The sequence below is a fragment of the Oryzias latipes genome, chromosome 22 (genome assembly GCF_002234675.1).
Source record: "Oryzias latipes chromosome 22, ASM223467v1".
Lineage (NCBI taxonomy): Eukaryota > Metazoa > Chordata > Actinopteri > Beloniformes > Adrianichthyidae > Oryzias > Oryzias latipes.
The window spans coordinates 7,718,712-7,732,408 of NC_019880.2; the positions used below are offsets into that span (position 1 = coordinate 7,718,712).

Genomic DNA, 13,697 nt, shown 5'->3' on the forward strand with positions numbered 1-13,697 from the left:
TCGTTTCCTAGGAGATCTCTGGCTGACGCCGCAGGGGCAACGGTGTGAGGTGACAGCTTGTTTCCATCCACAACAAAAACACAAAGCACAGGTTTGTTGAACTGATTTAAAAAAATAGATAAAAAGGCCTATTTCTAAATAAATTTCTCATCAGAATAATGATGAAGGTCTGCAATGAGTAACCAACTGTTCAGTAACAGCAACTGTTTCTGGCCCTTAGTAGCTGACAGGGTCTCATGACATATGGTTGTGCCAGAACAAAAACACACGGCATGTTCTCTAAAGGTTGAAAGGCTGGGTGATGATAGTATCCGAGCTGTGTTAAGAGATCAAAATGTCAAATGGTGCTTGGAAAACTTTATTAAGATCTTTATGGTCCTATCATTACAGGTTGGCCACAAAAAAGAGCAGACAGACCAAAATATACCTGCTGCCATTAGCTCAAACCAAAGATGCAAAGGATACACCCTTGAGAGTGGGGAACACGAATGGTTAACATTCTGAATCTGAACCCTTACAATGTCACGAAGTGATAAGAGGCTCATCTCGTTGGACACAAACCTGTTGAACTCATAGTTTTCCGGTCACACAAAGCTAAATTGGCAACGCAGCATTCAGCTGTTGGTCAGCAATGTTCTTCCTGTCAGATAAATGAGTTGGACCCAGCTGGAGAATTTATAGTTGTATCTGCTTTGCTGAATAGCTATAATGTCATAAAAGCATTACTGAATCACCAAGAGAAAGTACTGTACTGCTGATGTGAGACGGACTTAATTTATGCCTATAGCTAAACAAATTAAAGATAAAAACATTGTAAATACTAAACGAAATACATACCTAAAGAACATAGCATTTATCAAATAATTGTTTTCCAGTTTTAAGTAACACAAGCTATAAATGTAATTCTACTGATCACCAATGAATCATTCTTGACTGTTACCAAACCATAAGCACATAACACCCCATATTCTCAACTTAATGAGGAAAATTATCTCCTAATACATTACCAATAAATAAATGAATACATGTTGCATATTTAATGTGTAGTAACCAGCTAATTCCAACATTGATGAAAGTGTTCATCCATTAAAATCGGGTAGCCAGATTCCTTCAACAGATGCATAAAATAAGAACGCTTTTTACGATTACTACATGGCAAAAAAAGCATCATGCCAACAGACTCAGAACAATATAAATGCACAGTGGGTAAAAAACCAGGACATTAAATACTTGAATGATAAAGTAAAAAATTTTATTTTAACATTACGATTAATGAAGAATAATCTCATTTAAGTTAATGGAAAATAGCGAATGATCATTTATTATTACAGATCGTCCTTTTCTACCACAACTTATTCCACAGACCTCTTATTACACGGCTAAACTTGCAAGATCTCTGTCATATGTGCAATATTAATATATATTTGAATTTGGCACAGATGAAATTTCTGTCCTCTCAGTCGAACAAGCAGGAAAACAAGTAAATGAATATAAATGCGAAATAATATGATCATATTTAAAGCCTTAAATACTTTTAATATGCACTGAAAAGCTTTAAACTCTTATTTCCGCTGTTTTTGATCCGTAATTCATTACAAAAATTGCAACAGGAAAAACATTTTTTTAAAATAAATGTCAACAATATACAAAGCACCTTTTTTTCAGAACTTTACATCCAGTAATGGAATCAAGCATCTAAAAAATTAGAAGGTTAGCTTTCATAATTACCTAGTTCTTGTTATTTATAAACACTTGGAAAGTATTTTTCCTCGTCACTCTTTCATACGTTTATGCTTGAAAGGGAAAACTACCAAATTTCATCAGCTCTAAAAAAAGAAAATAATAATATAACGCTTTTAAATTAACTGAATGTTTCCGTTTGTCTTATTTCAGAAGGTTATTTTTTTATTCCACATTTCATTAACAAGTACATAACAATTTTCTTCTCACAAATGAGAAATTAAAATCCTTTTTTTCAGCATAAACTGGTCCTTCAGGTTTCCACTGAAAACCTCCCATCATGCCTCATCCCAGTCCCAGTTCATCCGACAGCTCAGCAGAAGATCAAATGGCTTTGCTCGAGATGACGAACTTGGACAAAAGAGTAGATAAAAATGAGACTCGATACTGAACCAGAAACAAAACCACAAAAGCTGGTCAGAGCAGGGTTCAAACCAAATCTGAACATGAAATTTAGGAGGAACCAGCCTCGCACAACAGGAAAGACTAAAGGACTATTACATGAAGCCTTCTTAGAGACACAGTTTGTATCCATTTGTGTCACAATCCTGAGGCAGTAAAGCAGTGGGATACTCCGCCCTGACACAGCTTTATACAATTAAGTGTTCGGAGCCCAGGAGGAATAATGACATTAGAAAACTCGAAATCTAAGATCAATGCAGAAGATTTACAGCATTCATATCTACCATCCATGTTTACATCCTGCCAAACCATCAGGACCTTACTCTTGAGTTAGACAGCAAGACACTGTTACACAACTGAGGCGATCATGGTAAAAAATATGTTTCTGAACACATTATGATACTCAGTATTTATGTAACAAATCAATATAGACTGAGTTAAAGCAGATGACAGAAAATCTAGAGAAAAAAAAGTCATGATCTACCAATCAGGGCTTTACAAATATTTGCTGCACAAAAAGACAACACATACTGCAAAGCTGGGGGAGTTACAAATGAAATGCAAACTGAAAACCTAAAGAAAACCCTCCAGATCAGTTTACCACTGTGACAAAAAGCTTTTAGGTGTTAATGCAACAATGTGGAGGTCTACTATTTCCTTTCCCTCCTTAAACTGTTTTCTAAAGACTATAGGAAGGTAAAAGGGACAAAAAAAGCTATTCGCTTCAGGTTCCTAGAAGAACCCAGCAGAATTTTGTTTTATCGCATGTTTCAGATACCAAACTGAGACATGCTTAAATGCTCCACATGATCCAGTGAAAATCAATTACTGAGCCTTTTTAATTAAGGCTCTAAATATAAACTTAAGAGTACAGATTCTAGTACACAAGTCAATTCAAGAGATTTACAGTGAAGTGTCAAATTTACCCTTCAGTTCAAAAAGGAAGATTCAAATTCAAATCAAGTGTTCAAACAAGCCAACAGATCACAGGTGGAGAAGCATGTACAGCCGGTTTCTTTTCTTAATTTTTTCTCCTTTACCCACTTCATCATCAAAAATAACAGAAAAATAATCGAACAGTTACAGTCTTTCCCAAAGTGGCTGTTTTCTATAAATCCAGATGAATTCTCAGCCCAATTTAATCATTTCACAACATATATTTATAATTACTGTAACATCTATTTGGACCTTCTCAGCATTTTTAGAAAAAGAACAGCCTAAAATCCAGGAGTATGTGTGCTTCTGCACAGACCAGTTGCCTGCAAAAAGATCACATTTGCAGTCTTGAGCCCCAAGGAGCACAATCACAGCAGCATCTTTGTAGGGAAACAGGAAAGCTATGGCCTGGGCAGGACCACCACTTATACTAACTACTTCCTGTCAGAGAGATTAAACAGCATGATGGTCAGACAGTCTGCCAGGCCATTTTTTACTTCATACTGACAGATCTTTTAGACTGTTTCTGCTGTAACAATCGAGGAATCTTATAACACACCGCATTATATCTCCTGGGTGTGCGTCACGGCAAAATGGTATAAAAATAAAAAGTAGTGTTATAGCTGCACATCAATTCAATTGTAGTGAACAGAGACTTAAACTCAAAACCCACTCATCCTTCACCCCGAGTCGGGAAAACTATGGTCAGCAATGTCAGACTATATTTCACCTGGATCTAAGAAATATGCTACAATGACCAAAAAGGCAGGAAAGCACACAAAATGTAGAAGATATATATACAAAACAAGGGAAGTTCAACATCCTGTTAAACATCACCTGTTTCCTAATGAAGCCTGGACTCTATTGTCAAATCAAAGCCACCTCCTGGTCTCCACATCCATAAAACGTTTTGAATCATTATTATTCTACAAAGAAATGTTATTTGACAAAAGCTTACAGCAAGTTCTAACTGAAACTTGTAAAAGAGCTGAATCACATACAATAATCTTGGTTCAAATGCACATTTCCAGTCATCTGGAAAAGGTTGTTAGTTCTGTGCGCAAGACTAGCAGACCTCTGCATGGAAACAAGTACTCGTACAAGGAGAGTCACACAAGGCCAATTATTTTGCTAAGGTTCTATTTTTGGAATAATGAACAGTCAGAGCAGATGAACTTGGGTCAGAATCTGTATTGAACAAACTGTTCTGCAGTTTTTCTACCCGATTAATGAACTCCCATTACATTTAGCAACTTTTTTGCTGTTTTGAATATGTTTATTTCAATTCTTAAATGCCAAAACACTGAAAGTTTTTTTTCTTTTTAATGTTTTTATATAAACATTTTTTTTCAAAGTTAAATATAGAGAGTAGAGCAAAAATGGGAGTAGAGGAAAAGCAGAGGGAGGGTTTTAAAGAGAGTGGGAGTCAGATGAGGCAGGCAGCAGAGGTTCCTCCAATGACAGCAGCCACCAGAGAGCAACATGCCAATCCCTGGAAGTCATTTCCTGCTTCATTGAAGACTTTTATGGAATTCTAGCAGCATGGCTAAAGTCACAAACAGGAGAGACACCAAAAAGAGGCTCTCTTTAACCTCCTCCTCTCCTGTTTTCCTTCCTCCTCTACTCCACTTGAATCAAAAGCCAAAATAACCAGTCATAACATCAGTACAACAGCATTCTCGACCCTAATGCCTGTTTTCAGCTCGCGAACCCTGCTTTTTAAGTGGTTTGTATCATTATCTGAAATTTGTTGTTCCTATTATAAATGGACATTGTACTTTTAGTGTGAGCAAAAGTGATACAAGCTCCACACCCCAGAGGCGATCAAACCTAAAAGCTATTTTCTCAGTAAAGCTCTCTTCGAATTCAATAAAACTGCAGCAAGTTGGTGCTTTTTTCCAGATATTTGTTTTCAGAGCCTAATGGAACATCTCTTAAAGAAAAGCATCAACAATGTCAGAGAAAGGAAGTGTGATGGAAAGCCATGGAATGATGAAAGGATTACAGATGCCAGAGACTGGGAGGTGCTTAATCATCTGGCTTTAAATACTGCTCTGTGGGAGGTTTGCAGGAAAATGGAAGCTGTGTGCGTTATGGTGATCAATACTAAGTGCCTTCCTGGCATTTGTCTATTTAATCCATTATCGAAGGCCATCTGAGCCTCCAGTGTGGATAAGAGACCTGCAGCTCACAAGACGAGTAGAGGATGGAAGCAGGATACATGTGGATGAAACACACCCACCGACCCACGCAACCAGTCTCACATGTGGGAGCACGAACCACATCTGGACGAAAAGCTGGAATTTGAGCAGCAAAGACATTAAAAAGTAAATTTATTTTAAAAAGAGATCCTCCATACGGATTAGTCATGAAACTTGAATGATTATGCAATTTCATTGACTTACTCTGCTTACTAAAACAGCTTTAGGTATCCTTTCTAATATGTGAAAATAAAGTGAGCTTAAACAACCTTTTCGTTACACCACATTCATGCAATGCAGTACTAAAGCACATAGAGGACTTTTAAAATAACAATTTAGTTATGAGTTGCTGATAGGGTTGGTGACTACAAGTGAGTTTTTAACTGGACTGATGAGTCAAGTACAGTTGAGCTGTGCATATTAGCCTTGGAACAGTGTACAAAACTTTGTTCTAAGTTGACGTGAATGACTGTTAAAGAGTAATCTTCAGAGCACTGAAGGGCTCATAATGTTTGGAAACATGACCAGTTGTGTGAGGCCATGTGGAAAACCCACACTGGTATATAGGTGAACGATCACAACACAAAACAACCGGTTGTGTTGCAGGACAAAACAAGAGACTAACACAAAAAAAAAAATTAACTTGAACACTTTACAGACCTTAATTAATGCAGAACCTAATCAGAAACATGGAGACTTGGATGCATAAATGGTGAAAGAATGAACTGCACATTTTTACTCAACAAATTAACTATAAAAGTCTAAAATGCTGAATAGATTAACATAACAATGGCAACATCCATTAAGAAAAGCAGAAATCAGATGTAACCAAAGAGACAAAACAGTCAAATCCCATAGCAAACAAATAAAGTCTCTATGCCAATAAAAAAAAGGAACTACAGAAAAATAAAACCATTACCTCACCATTTCTACTAGGACACAAGAAAAAGACCATTTTAAAAAAGTCTCCTCCAATGTTTTTCCACTGAGATAATGTTTCATTGAGAGGAATCAAGCTAGCTAAGGCATAAATAAAACTCCAACAACAAGCCCGGTTTGAGAGGCATTCATGTCATCCCACACATGCAACCAACACTGCCCATGTCAAGCATAGATGCAAGCAATGACTATCGGAGAGAACAAAGACCTCACTTATGTGGCTGTCTAACAGGAGATCTAAAAACAGGATCATCGGCAGGGAATAAACCCTTGGAGCACTGCAGGAATTCTGTGCATCTGAGAACCATCGCCACGCAGAAAACTGTCACTGCTAAACTGTGCTGACCTTTTCTCCAGACTATCAAACAAGGCAGTGTTCAAGTAGCTGGGACAGAGGACTCTTATGAGACCCAGAATTTGTCAAGTGCATATCTGCCGTTTCAGAACAGTGAAGGGGAGAGATGGGGGAGGGAAGCCATGTGTGGCTGCTTTATACCTTGAGCTCCTCGTGCAGGGGTGTCAAACTCAAATTCACAGTGGGCCAAAATTAAGCGTGGAGGAAAGTCACGGGCCAAACTCAATATTTATTGAAAAATTAATCGCAACTGATATGTAATGTTTGACCTTTTTATAAAATGTCTTCTTATGCTATGTTCTTTCGTTACAGCCACGTTAGCTCCGCACACAAGACAAATGGGTCAGTCCTTTATATTCGTGAATCTGCCTCTCACCTGTCTTGAAAGCCCCTGTTGTTCATCTTTCGTTTGGTCATTTTTGCGGAGGGGGGAAATTAATTTGTCCGATGTGACTGGAGCATGGCTCTCAATGACTGTCAACAGAAAAAAGGAGTGCTTGCCGATTTCGACTGTGTGCCAACATACTAGAAAAGCATTGTGGGATGTGTAGTATTAGCGGTACAGTGTATACCGTAGGCCAGCTGTAATGCACATTTAATATGATCTCGCAGGCAAAATATAATTACACTATGGACACTACGGGTCTGAGTTTTCACTTGTGTGCTAATGCATATGAACGGCTGACTAACAAGGAGCAGAAGCATGGTTTCAACAAATTGAAAGAAACAAATATTAACTTCCATGGTAAATAAATGATCTGCCCAGATTTTCAAAAGACTTCCTTGTAACTGCAGAAAACTCTTAAACACTTTCTTTTGTGTTCCCAAACTAATCCTTATACTGTGGTTTCATACATTTGTTCTAGGTATTTTGGGAGAAAAACAACTATAGTTCTTTTTTTTATTATTATGACTAATTGTGCAATGTAGTTATTCTCATTGGTAAGTTTACAGACGGAATATGTGCTTTTCAGTGTTTACCTTTGGTGGAATTCAGTTTCTTAATATGGTGTTTGTTTTGACCAAAAATGCTATTTATACCCAACAAATAAAAGATAACGCAAGTCAGCCTTTGATAACACAGAAACTGTGCAGGCAGCACAGCATAACAAGGAATTATGTTTTTCAATTGAACTCATTTGCAGCAAAAACAACTCATGGTAAACTGCTTTCACAAGTCACATTGAATAAGTCCTGCCTTCATGTGCTCATTCCATTGACGTGCCTTGAAACCAATCTGCAGACAGTATTGTGAATGCATACCTAATTTTTCCACCAGTTTGAGCATAACTCCACCAATATGGATTTCCCCGGTGACCCTTAGCGACACGTCCCTGTGCAGATCGGTGACATGCATCTTCAGCTCCCATGTGCCGTCGGCATAGCAGCCATCGGGCATCCGGATCCCATCCAGAGCCATCCTTAAAAGAAAAAGAACTCAAAATCAGATGGTGAATAGTTCAAATCTGACGTGTAGAAAAGATCAGCAGGGGAAAAATAAAATGACTATATTGATGATGATTAACAATCATCAGTAAAAGTTTTCTTGTTTTAAGGTCATTTTAATCACTTCATTTCATATCCAGTTATGTTTCTTACATTTTACTAAATGGCTAAATAATCAGCTTAAAGTCCCACTCCAATCATCTTTTGATCTATTTTAAACACATTCCCAGAGTTCTTTTAATTATAATTATGCAGTTTTAGCCAAAATCTAAAGAAAACTGTCTTTTTCTAGGACATATTTTCTGCAGAGTGGCATTAGTTCATTAGAAATTCACCTCAGATATCTTAGAGCCCCTCACAACCCCAACCTATTATTATCAGTGGCAAGCAATATTGGAGCTATCCAGCTGTACAGTTTTGAGCCAGATGTCAGCTTGGATAAGGAAAGCAAAGTTGTACATGAATCTAGTCGTCTACAAGTGGATGCATCAGAATGGAGCTTGTGCCCTGCCCAGTGTATTTTCTGTCAAATGTTTGTTTTTGCATTTTCTTGTCTGTTCCGGATTCACAATTGTTTGAATAAAAAAATACTCAGAAATACAACTTTGAGCTTACATTTTGAATAGGATAGATACTTTATTCATCCCATGAGGAAAACTGGATTTTTGGAGTAGCTCAAAAACACAATTATCAATAATTGTAGGTAGTATGTCCTCCATAAACAGAAAAACACCACACGAACATGTTTAAAACAAAAAACAAGATTTTCTTTACATGAGAAAATCACATTGAATTAAATTGGGTTTTTATATAAAGGTAGATCATATTTTTTTAAACACTGGGACTCACATTTAAGTTATAGCAAATACAACTTCTGTTTTCTAATCCCCTTCTAAAAAATAAATCCAGTTTGTAATGTAGAATAATAATGCCAACAGTTTCGAGCACTTGGAGAAAAAAATGCCAAACAAGCCTTCTAACTAAAATAAACTGATATAAAAAAGGTTAAAAAGAAAACATTAATGTACTTTTTTTCTGTCCGGTCCAACAAGGAATGTATACAAACATGCTTAAAAATAAAGTTTAGCCTCAATTACAAAAGGGGTTTATACAAATAAACACCATATGTGTCTGAAGATTCATAAACCCTTATTGTAAAAGTAAAATCTGCCTAACACAAGACGCCTTTAGCACTTATCCGTTTACTCAGCTGCTGGACAAGGTAAGGAAAAAAAATTAAGTCTATATTTCTTTATTATAATTCAATTGTAAATTAATATATCAAATAATTTTGACTTTAAGAGGCCCTCAGAGTTTATTCCAGACATGGGTTCTGTGTGACATGAATTTGACATAACATACAGTTTATCAGAAAAGTTGAGATATGAATACTTTGAGTATTTGTCACTATATTGATAGAATAGAATAGTGTTTTGTCTTTTGCCTTAAAGGCACCATAAGTGAAATTTTAGGGTGACTAAACAAAAACAACACATTTTGGAAAACGCTCCACAGAGATGATGTACTTGCAGATCTAGTAGAGAAAATGATTATTTTTTGGGGGGAAAGGGAAAAAAAGAGGATTATTAAATCCGGTGTGAACCCAATCTGGGCCTTTTAGTGCCCACGGGTGGACCTGAATCCAGAATGCCCTCTTGTCGTGGGAAGTCACCGCCAAAAAGTTTCCCTGTTGCTGCATCATCATGTGTCAGTTTCTGAGAGAAGCCTGCTGGTCAGGGCTACGCTCGACGGTGAAAAAACAGGCGAGAAAGCCAACGGAACAAAAGGCTATCGGACATTTACGAAACATTTAACGTCGCAAAACGCGCAGCTTCACCTGCTAAAAAAGTAACGGTAAAGGCAACTCTCACAAATAGGCAGGGACGTTCATTATGTAAGAACAGCCCGTTCAACTGCTCCCCAGCTGCAGCCTGGCTTTACCGAGTCCTTAAAGCAAGTTGACGAAGAGAAAAGTAGGAGGAAAAGCAGCAAAAATCCGATTTCGAGCGAGAATTTTTCATTGAATGGAATAGTCGAAAGTAGCAAAAGCAAAACCGACAAGAAAAGTCGTTTTTCAAAGTATATTATCATAGCGTCCAGTCCAGCAACGAGCTTTGAGGACGAAAGATTTAAATGTGGACACTCACCTTCAACGAGACGAAAAGCACTCAAACTGTTGTTAGCTACACGACACAAAGCGACGTGTCCCCTCCTTAAATCATGTATTACGTCTTTTTCTGGGAGAAAATATCGGAACAAAAGCCCAGAAGAACTCGCTGAAGAAGTGAAGTATCCCAAACAGTTTTCCAGCCAGCGTCGGTTTAATGGAGTCCTGCCCTCCGTCTTTCTCCCTCCCTCCCTCTCTCCTTCCCTCCAGCAGCGGATAACGTCACTGCTCCAGTCCCACTTTTCCTTTCATACTCTGTCACCTCGCACGCGCGCACTGCGCAGCCTCTGATGGGCAGCTGAAGTTTTTGTCTCATCAAATCTGTACAGTAGAAGAAATACAGGGTGTTTTTTGTTATTCGTCTTTTTTAAGCAAACCATCCACGGGCCTAAACATATATTAATATAAATGATGGACATCCAGTCACTCCATTATACTTTTAACATTTTTAGACTGGATTTGGGGTAAATGTGTTCAGATTTTACTGATCATATTAAAGATGCACTCCAATGAAAATCTTGTTTTTAATATGTTCTTGTTGGATTTATAAAGGACATTTATAAAGAAAAAAATAAAGCTGTGATTCTGGGCATTTTTATTCAAATCGTTGTGAATCAGTAGCAGAGAAAAAAATGTAATATGAAACAAAAAAAACATATTTGTGATGTAGAATATATGCTAGGAAGGGCACAAGCTCCTTGCTCCACTCCATTCTGATGCATCTATGTACGTCTTGGTTTTCCTCATCTGAGCTGGCATCCGGCTTAAAACTGTGAGTCTGCATGGCTTCAACATTGGTCACTGTTTCTGTTGATCAGATTATGGGAAATGAAAGCAGGCTCACTCCTCACCAAATGTCCCACCCAAAACTCAGAGGTACTTTTCTAATGAACTACTGCTGCTCTGCAGAAGCTATGTACCAGACAACAACACAGGTTTTGTGATTTTGCCTAAAAGTGGAAACACTTTTAAAAATAGATCACTTAAAGAAAAATGAAAATAAAACAAACATTAGAAAGAAAATTTAATGTTGGTGAAGAAAAAGTTAAAATACAAAAACTGTGAAAGGCAAGAAATCTTTGTGAATACTATATATTAAATTGGGATGCAGTAATTTAACAATAGGTAATTAATCTGCCATGCCTTTTATGACTAAAAAAGAGAAAACAATGATATCGTCTCACTTTTGCAACATAATGGGGTAAAAAGTTAATATTTGTGACAAATACTACCAAAAAAATTCTATTGCTTTTGAAATAATATTTTTTTTTATCAAAATGGCAAAAATAAATCTAATGTGAAATTGCTCACATGTGGAAAGACTGGTGTGCTTTAATAATTATGTGAAATCAACAGCAGAAAGTTGAACACATGGAGGAGTTTCTGGACTCGTAGGTAGGATCTCATGCTGCCTTTTATGGTAATAGCGCTGCTTAGGCTTGCATCAGCAAGGAGTGAGCTAAGCTGCTCTTACGCAGCAATAAAAGCTGCAGAAATGGCATGGGCATTTTATTTTCCATACTTCTGAAATGGGTTTATATTCCCTCCATGTTCCTTTCAGATTAACCTTTAAATAATTTTGTGCAACTTGCCTTTTCCTTTAACTGGTTTAATGTCAACTGTTGAGTCCTCAGACCATCAAAAGTTATCACTTCTTCTAAAGTAATGTAAAAAAAAATATATAGACTGTAGGAAAAGCAACTGAACATTTTCTATTACTTATTTTTTATGTGAAAATATGTTTATTAACCTGATTAACTTTTTTCACAAAGACAGGAGATATTAGATCATTTAAAGAAGTATTCAAATGCAAAATGCAACGAGAAAGTCTTTTGCAGGTTTGGCCCTTATGAACTTTTTTCCTTTGCAAACTTGATCAGATTAGACTAAAGCTAATATTGTCTGCAAACTTTTCTTAGACTGTGACTGCAGCAGAAGACGGAGAGCGTGCTCTGCATGAGTCAAATGATCATAAAAAGCATAACTGTTGAGTGGAAAATAGAAGAGAAATATGCACCTGTCTTCCATCTCTCCAAAAGCAACACAGCAGCACACACTCCACTGCACTGTCTGCAGCAAAGTCCCATGAATCATCTGCATTTCTGGCCCGGTCTGCTAGTGAACTCACGCAGCTCCAATCATCCAGCTCAGGAATCTGGACCTTCAGATCCCAGTCAGCATCAAAGCTATTTACAACCGCTCTCCCTGCTGCTCAGACCCCCTTGTCAGTGTCTGGCAGCAGACCCCATTACCTTTTAAAGGCTGTGTTTTAATTGCAAAGTAAACATTTGAGTCAGATGCAGAGCAGGAGATTCAAATAGAAAATTGGCTTAGCTCCTGCTGATGTAGGACAAGAAAAAAAAGGAGACTGAAAGATGGAGAAGCAGCAAAAAGGACTAGTTTCCTTTTAGGTTGGTCTGTCTTTATGCTTTTATACGATTTTATAGGTTAGATCATACAAAGTAGACTTCATGAAATCAAAACTTGCTAAAATAGCCTAAGTAGTTGAATAAAAACTGCTGATAGGATAAGAGGAACACCAGAAAAGAGCCTGTATGGAAGTTTTATAGATTTGACTGCCCTCTAGTGGCAAAAAAAAACTTTTTTTAATGCGTCCTCAGCTCCATGTAGTCCATTTGAAAACCTTGCCTTTGTAGTCGTTAGTCTCCCAAATCCCAAAGAACCCATATGGAAGACATGACTGCATATGGACTACAATACAGTCCATTCATAAATTATAAGCCAGCTTTGTTTCCCTCTCCAGGGGGGCATCACGGAAAGAATCCGAGAGCTTCAGATGAACAGATTCATTGTTCTCCCCCCACCGGTCTGAACAAAAGCAGTGAAACGGTTCTCTTTTGGAGATTCAAACACTAAAGAATCCACGACAATTTTTTACTCAACTTTAATGTGCGAAACATGACTGATTGAAAATGACCCAACCAAAATAGCTAAATAAAAGGACAGAAATACAGTCATTTGAATGGCAGGAACCATTCCAGGCATTGGTTATTGCACAGCTCTAAGGACAGACAGAAACACATGATTCAAAAATCAGAACAAATGGTAGAATTTCTTCTCAGGCCATTTATATTTGCTATTAAAACAGACTTTCACCTGTGTGCCGATAAACAGAGATGCACTTGACTTTCATTAACATGACAACACATCTAAGCTGACTTGTCTCTTTAATAATGGCTTGAATATGACAGAATAAATTGAGTGAAAAATAAATGAGTAACAGCTTTCCCTGATTTTTAAGATGCAAGAAAGAAATAGTTATGAATCAAATTGCTCTTCGTTAATGGCTCACATAAAGTCCCAATGCTTTAACAACTCAATGTGCTACTTTTAAAACACTTTCACAATTTTAAAACTGGTGCAAGAATGAGATGTGTTCCCAAAGATTTAGAAAATGTGGTCAAACCACAAACAGTGACAGGACTATCGCCATTCTTGTCACAGCCCAGCTCTATCTGTACCAGTGACGTGCAGTCAGGAGAGGCAGGTG

At 37.4% G+C, this 13,697-nt stretch overlaps 1 protein-coding gene across 5 annotated transcripts in view; it reads right to left on the reverse strand.

Annotated features, from left to right (window-relative positions):
* fermt2 (fermitin family member 2) overlaps nucleotides 1–10,374 on the reverse strand; it is a 36,707-nt gene extending 26,333 nt beyond the window's left edge. For all 5 annotated transcript variants that reach the window (XM_011490249.3, XM_004082198.4, XM_011490248.3 and 2 more), the window contains exons 1-2: nucleotides 10,167–10,374; nucleotides 7,837–7,994 (exon numbers count right to left, since the gene is read on the reverse strand). In XM_011490249.3, the coding sequence (XP_011488551.1) occupies nucleotides 7,837–7,993 (157 nt within the window). In that variant the 5' untranslated portion in view covers nucleotide 7,994; nucleotides 10,167–10,374. The remainder of the gene's footprint in view (nucleotides 1–7,836; nucleotides 7,995–10,166) is intronic.
* Between the last annotated feature and the right edge of the window lie 3,323 nt (nucleotides 10,375–13,697).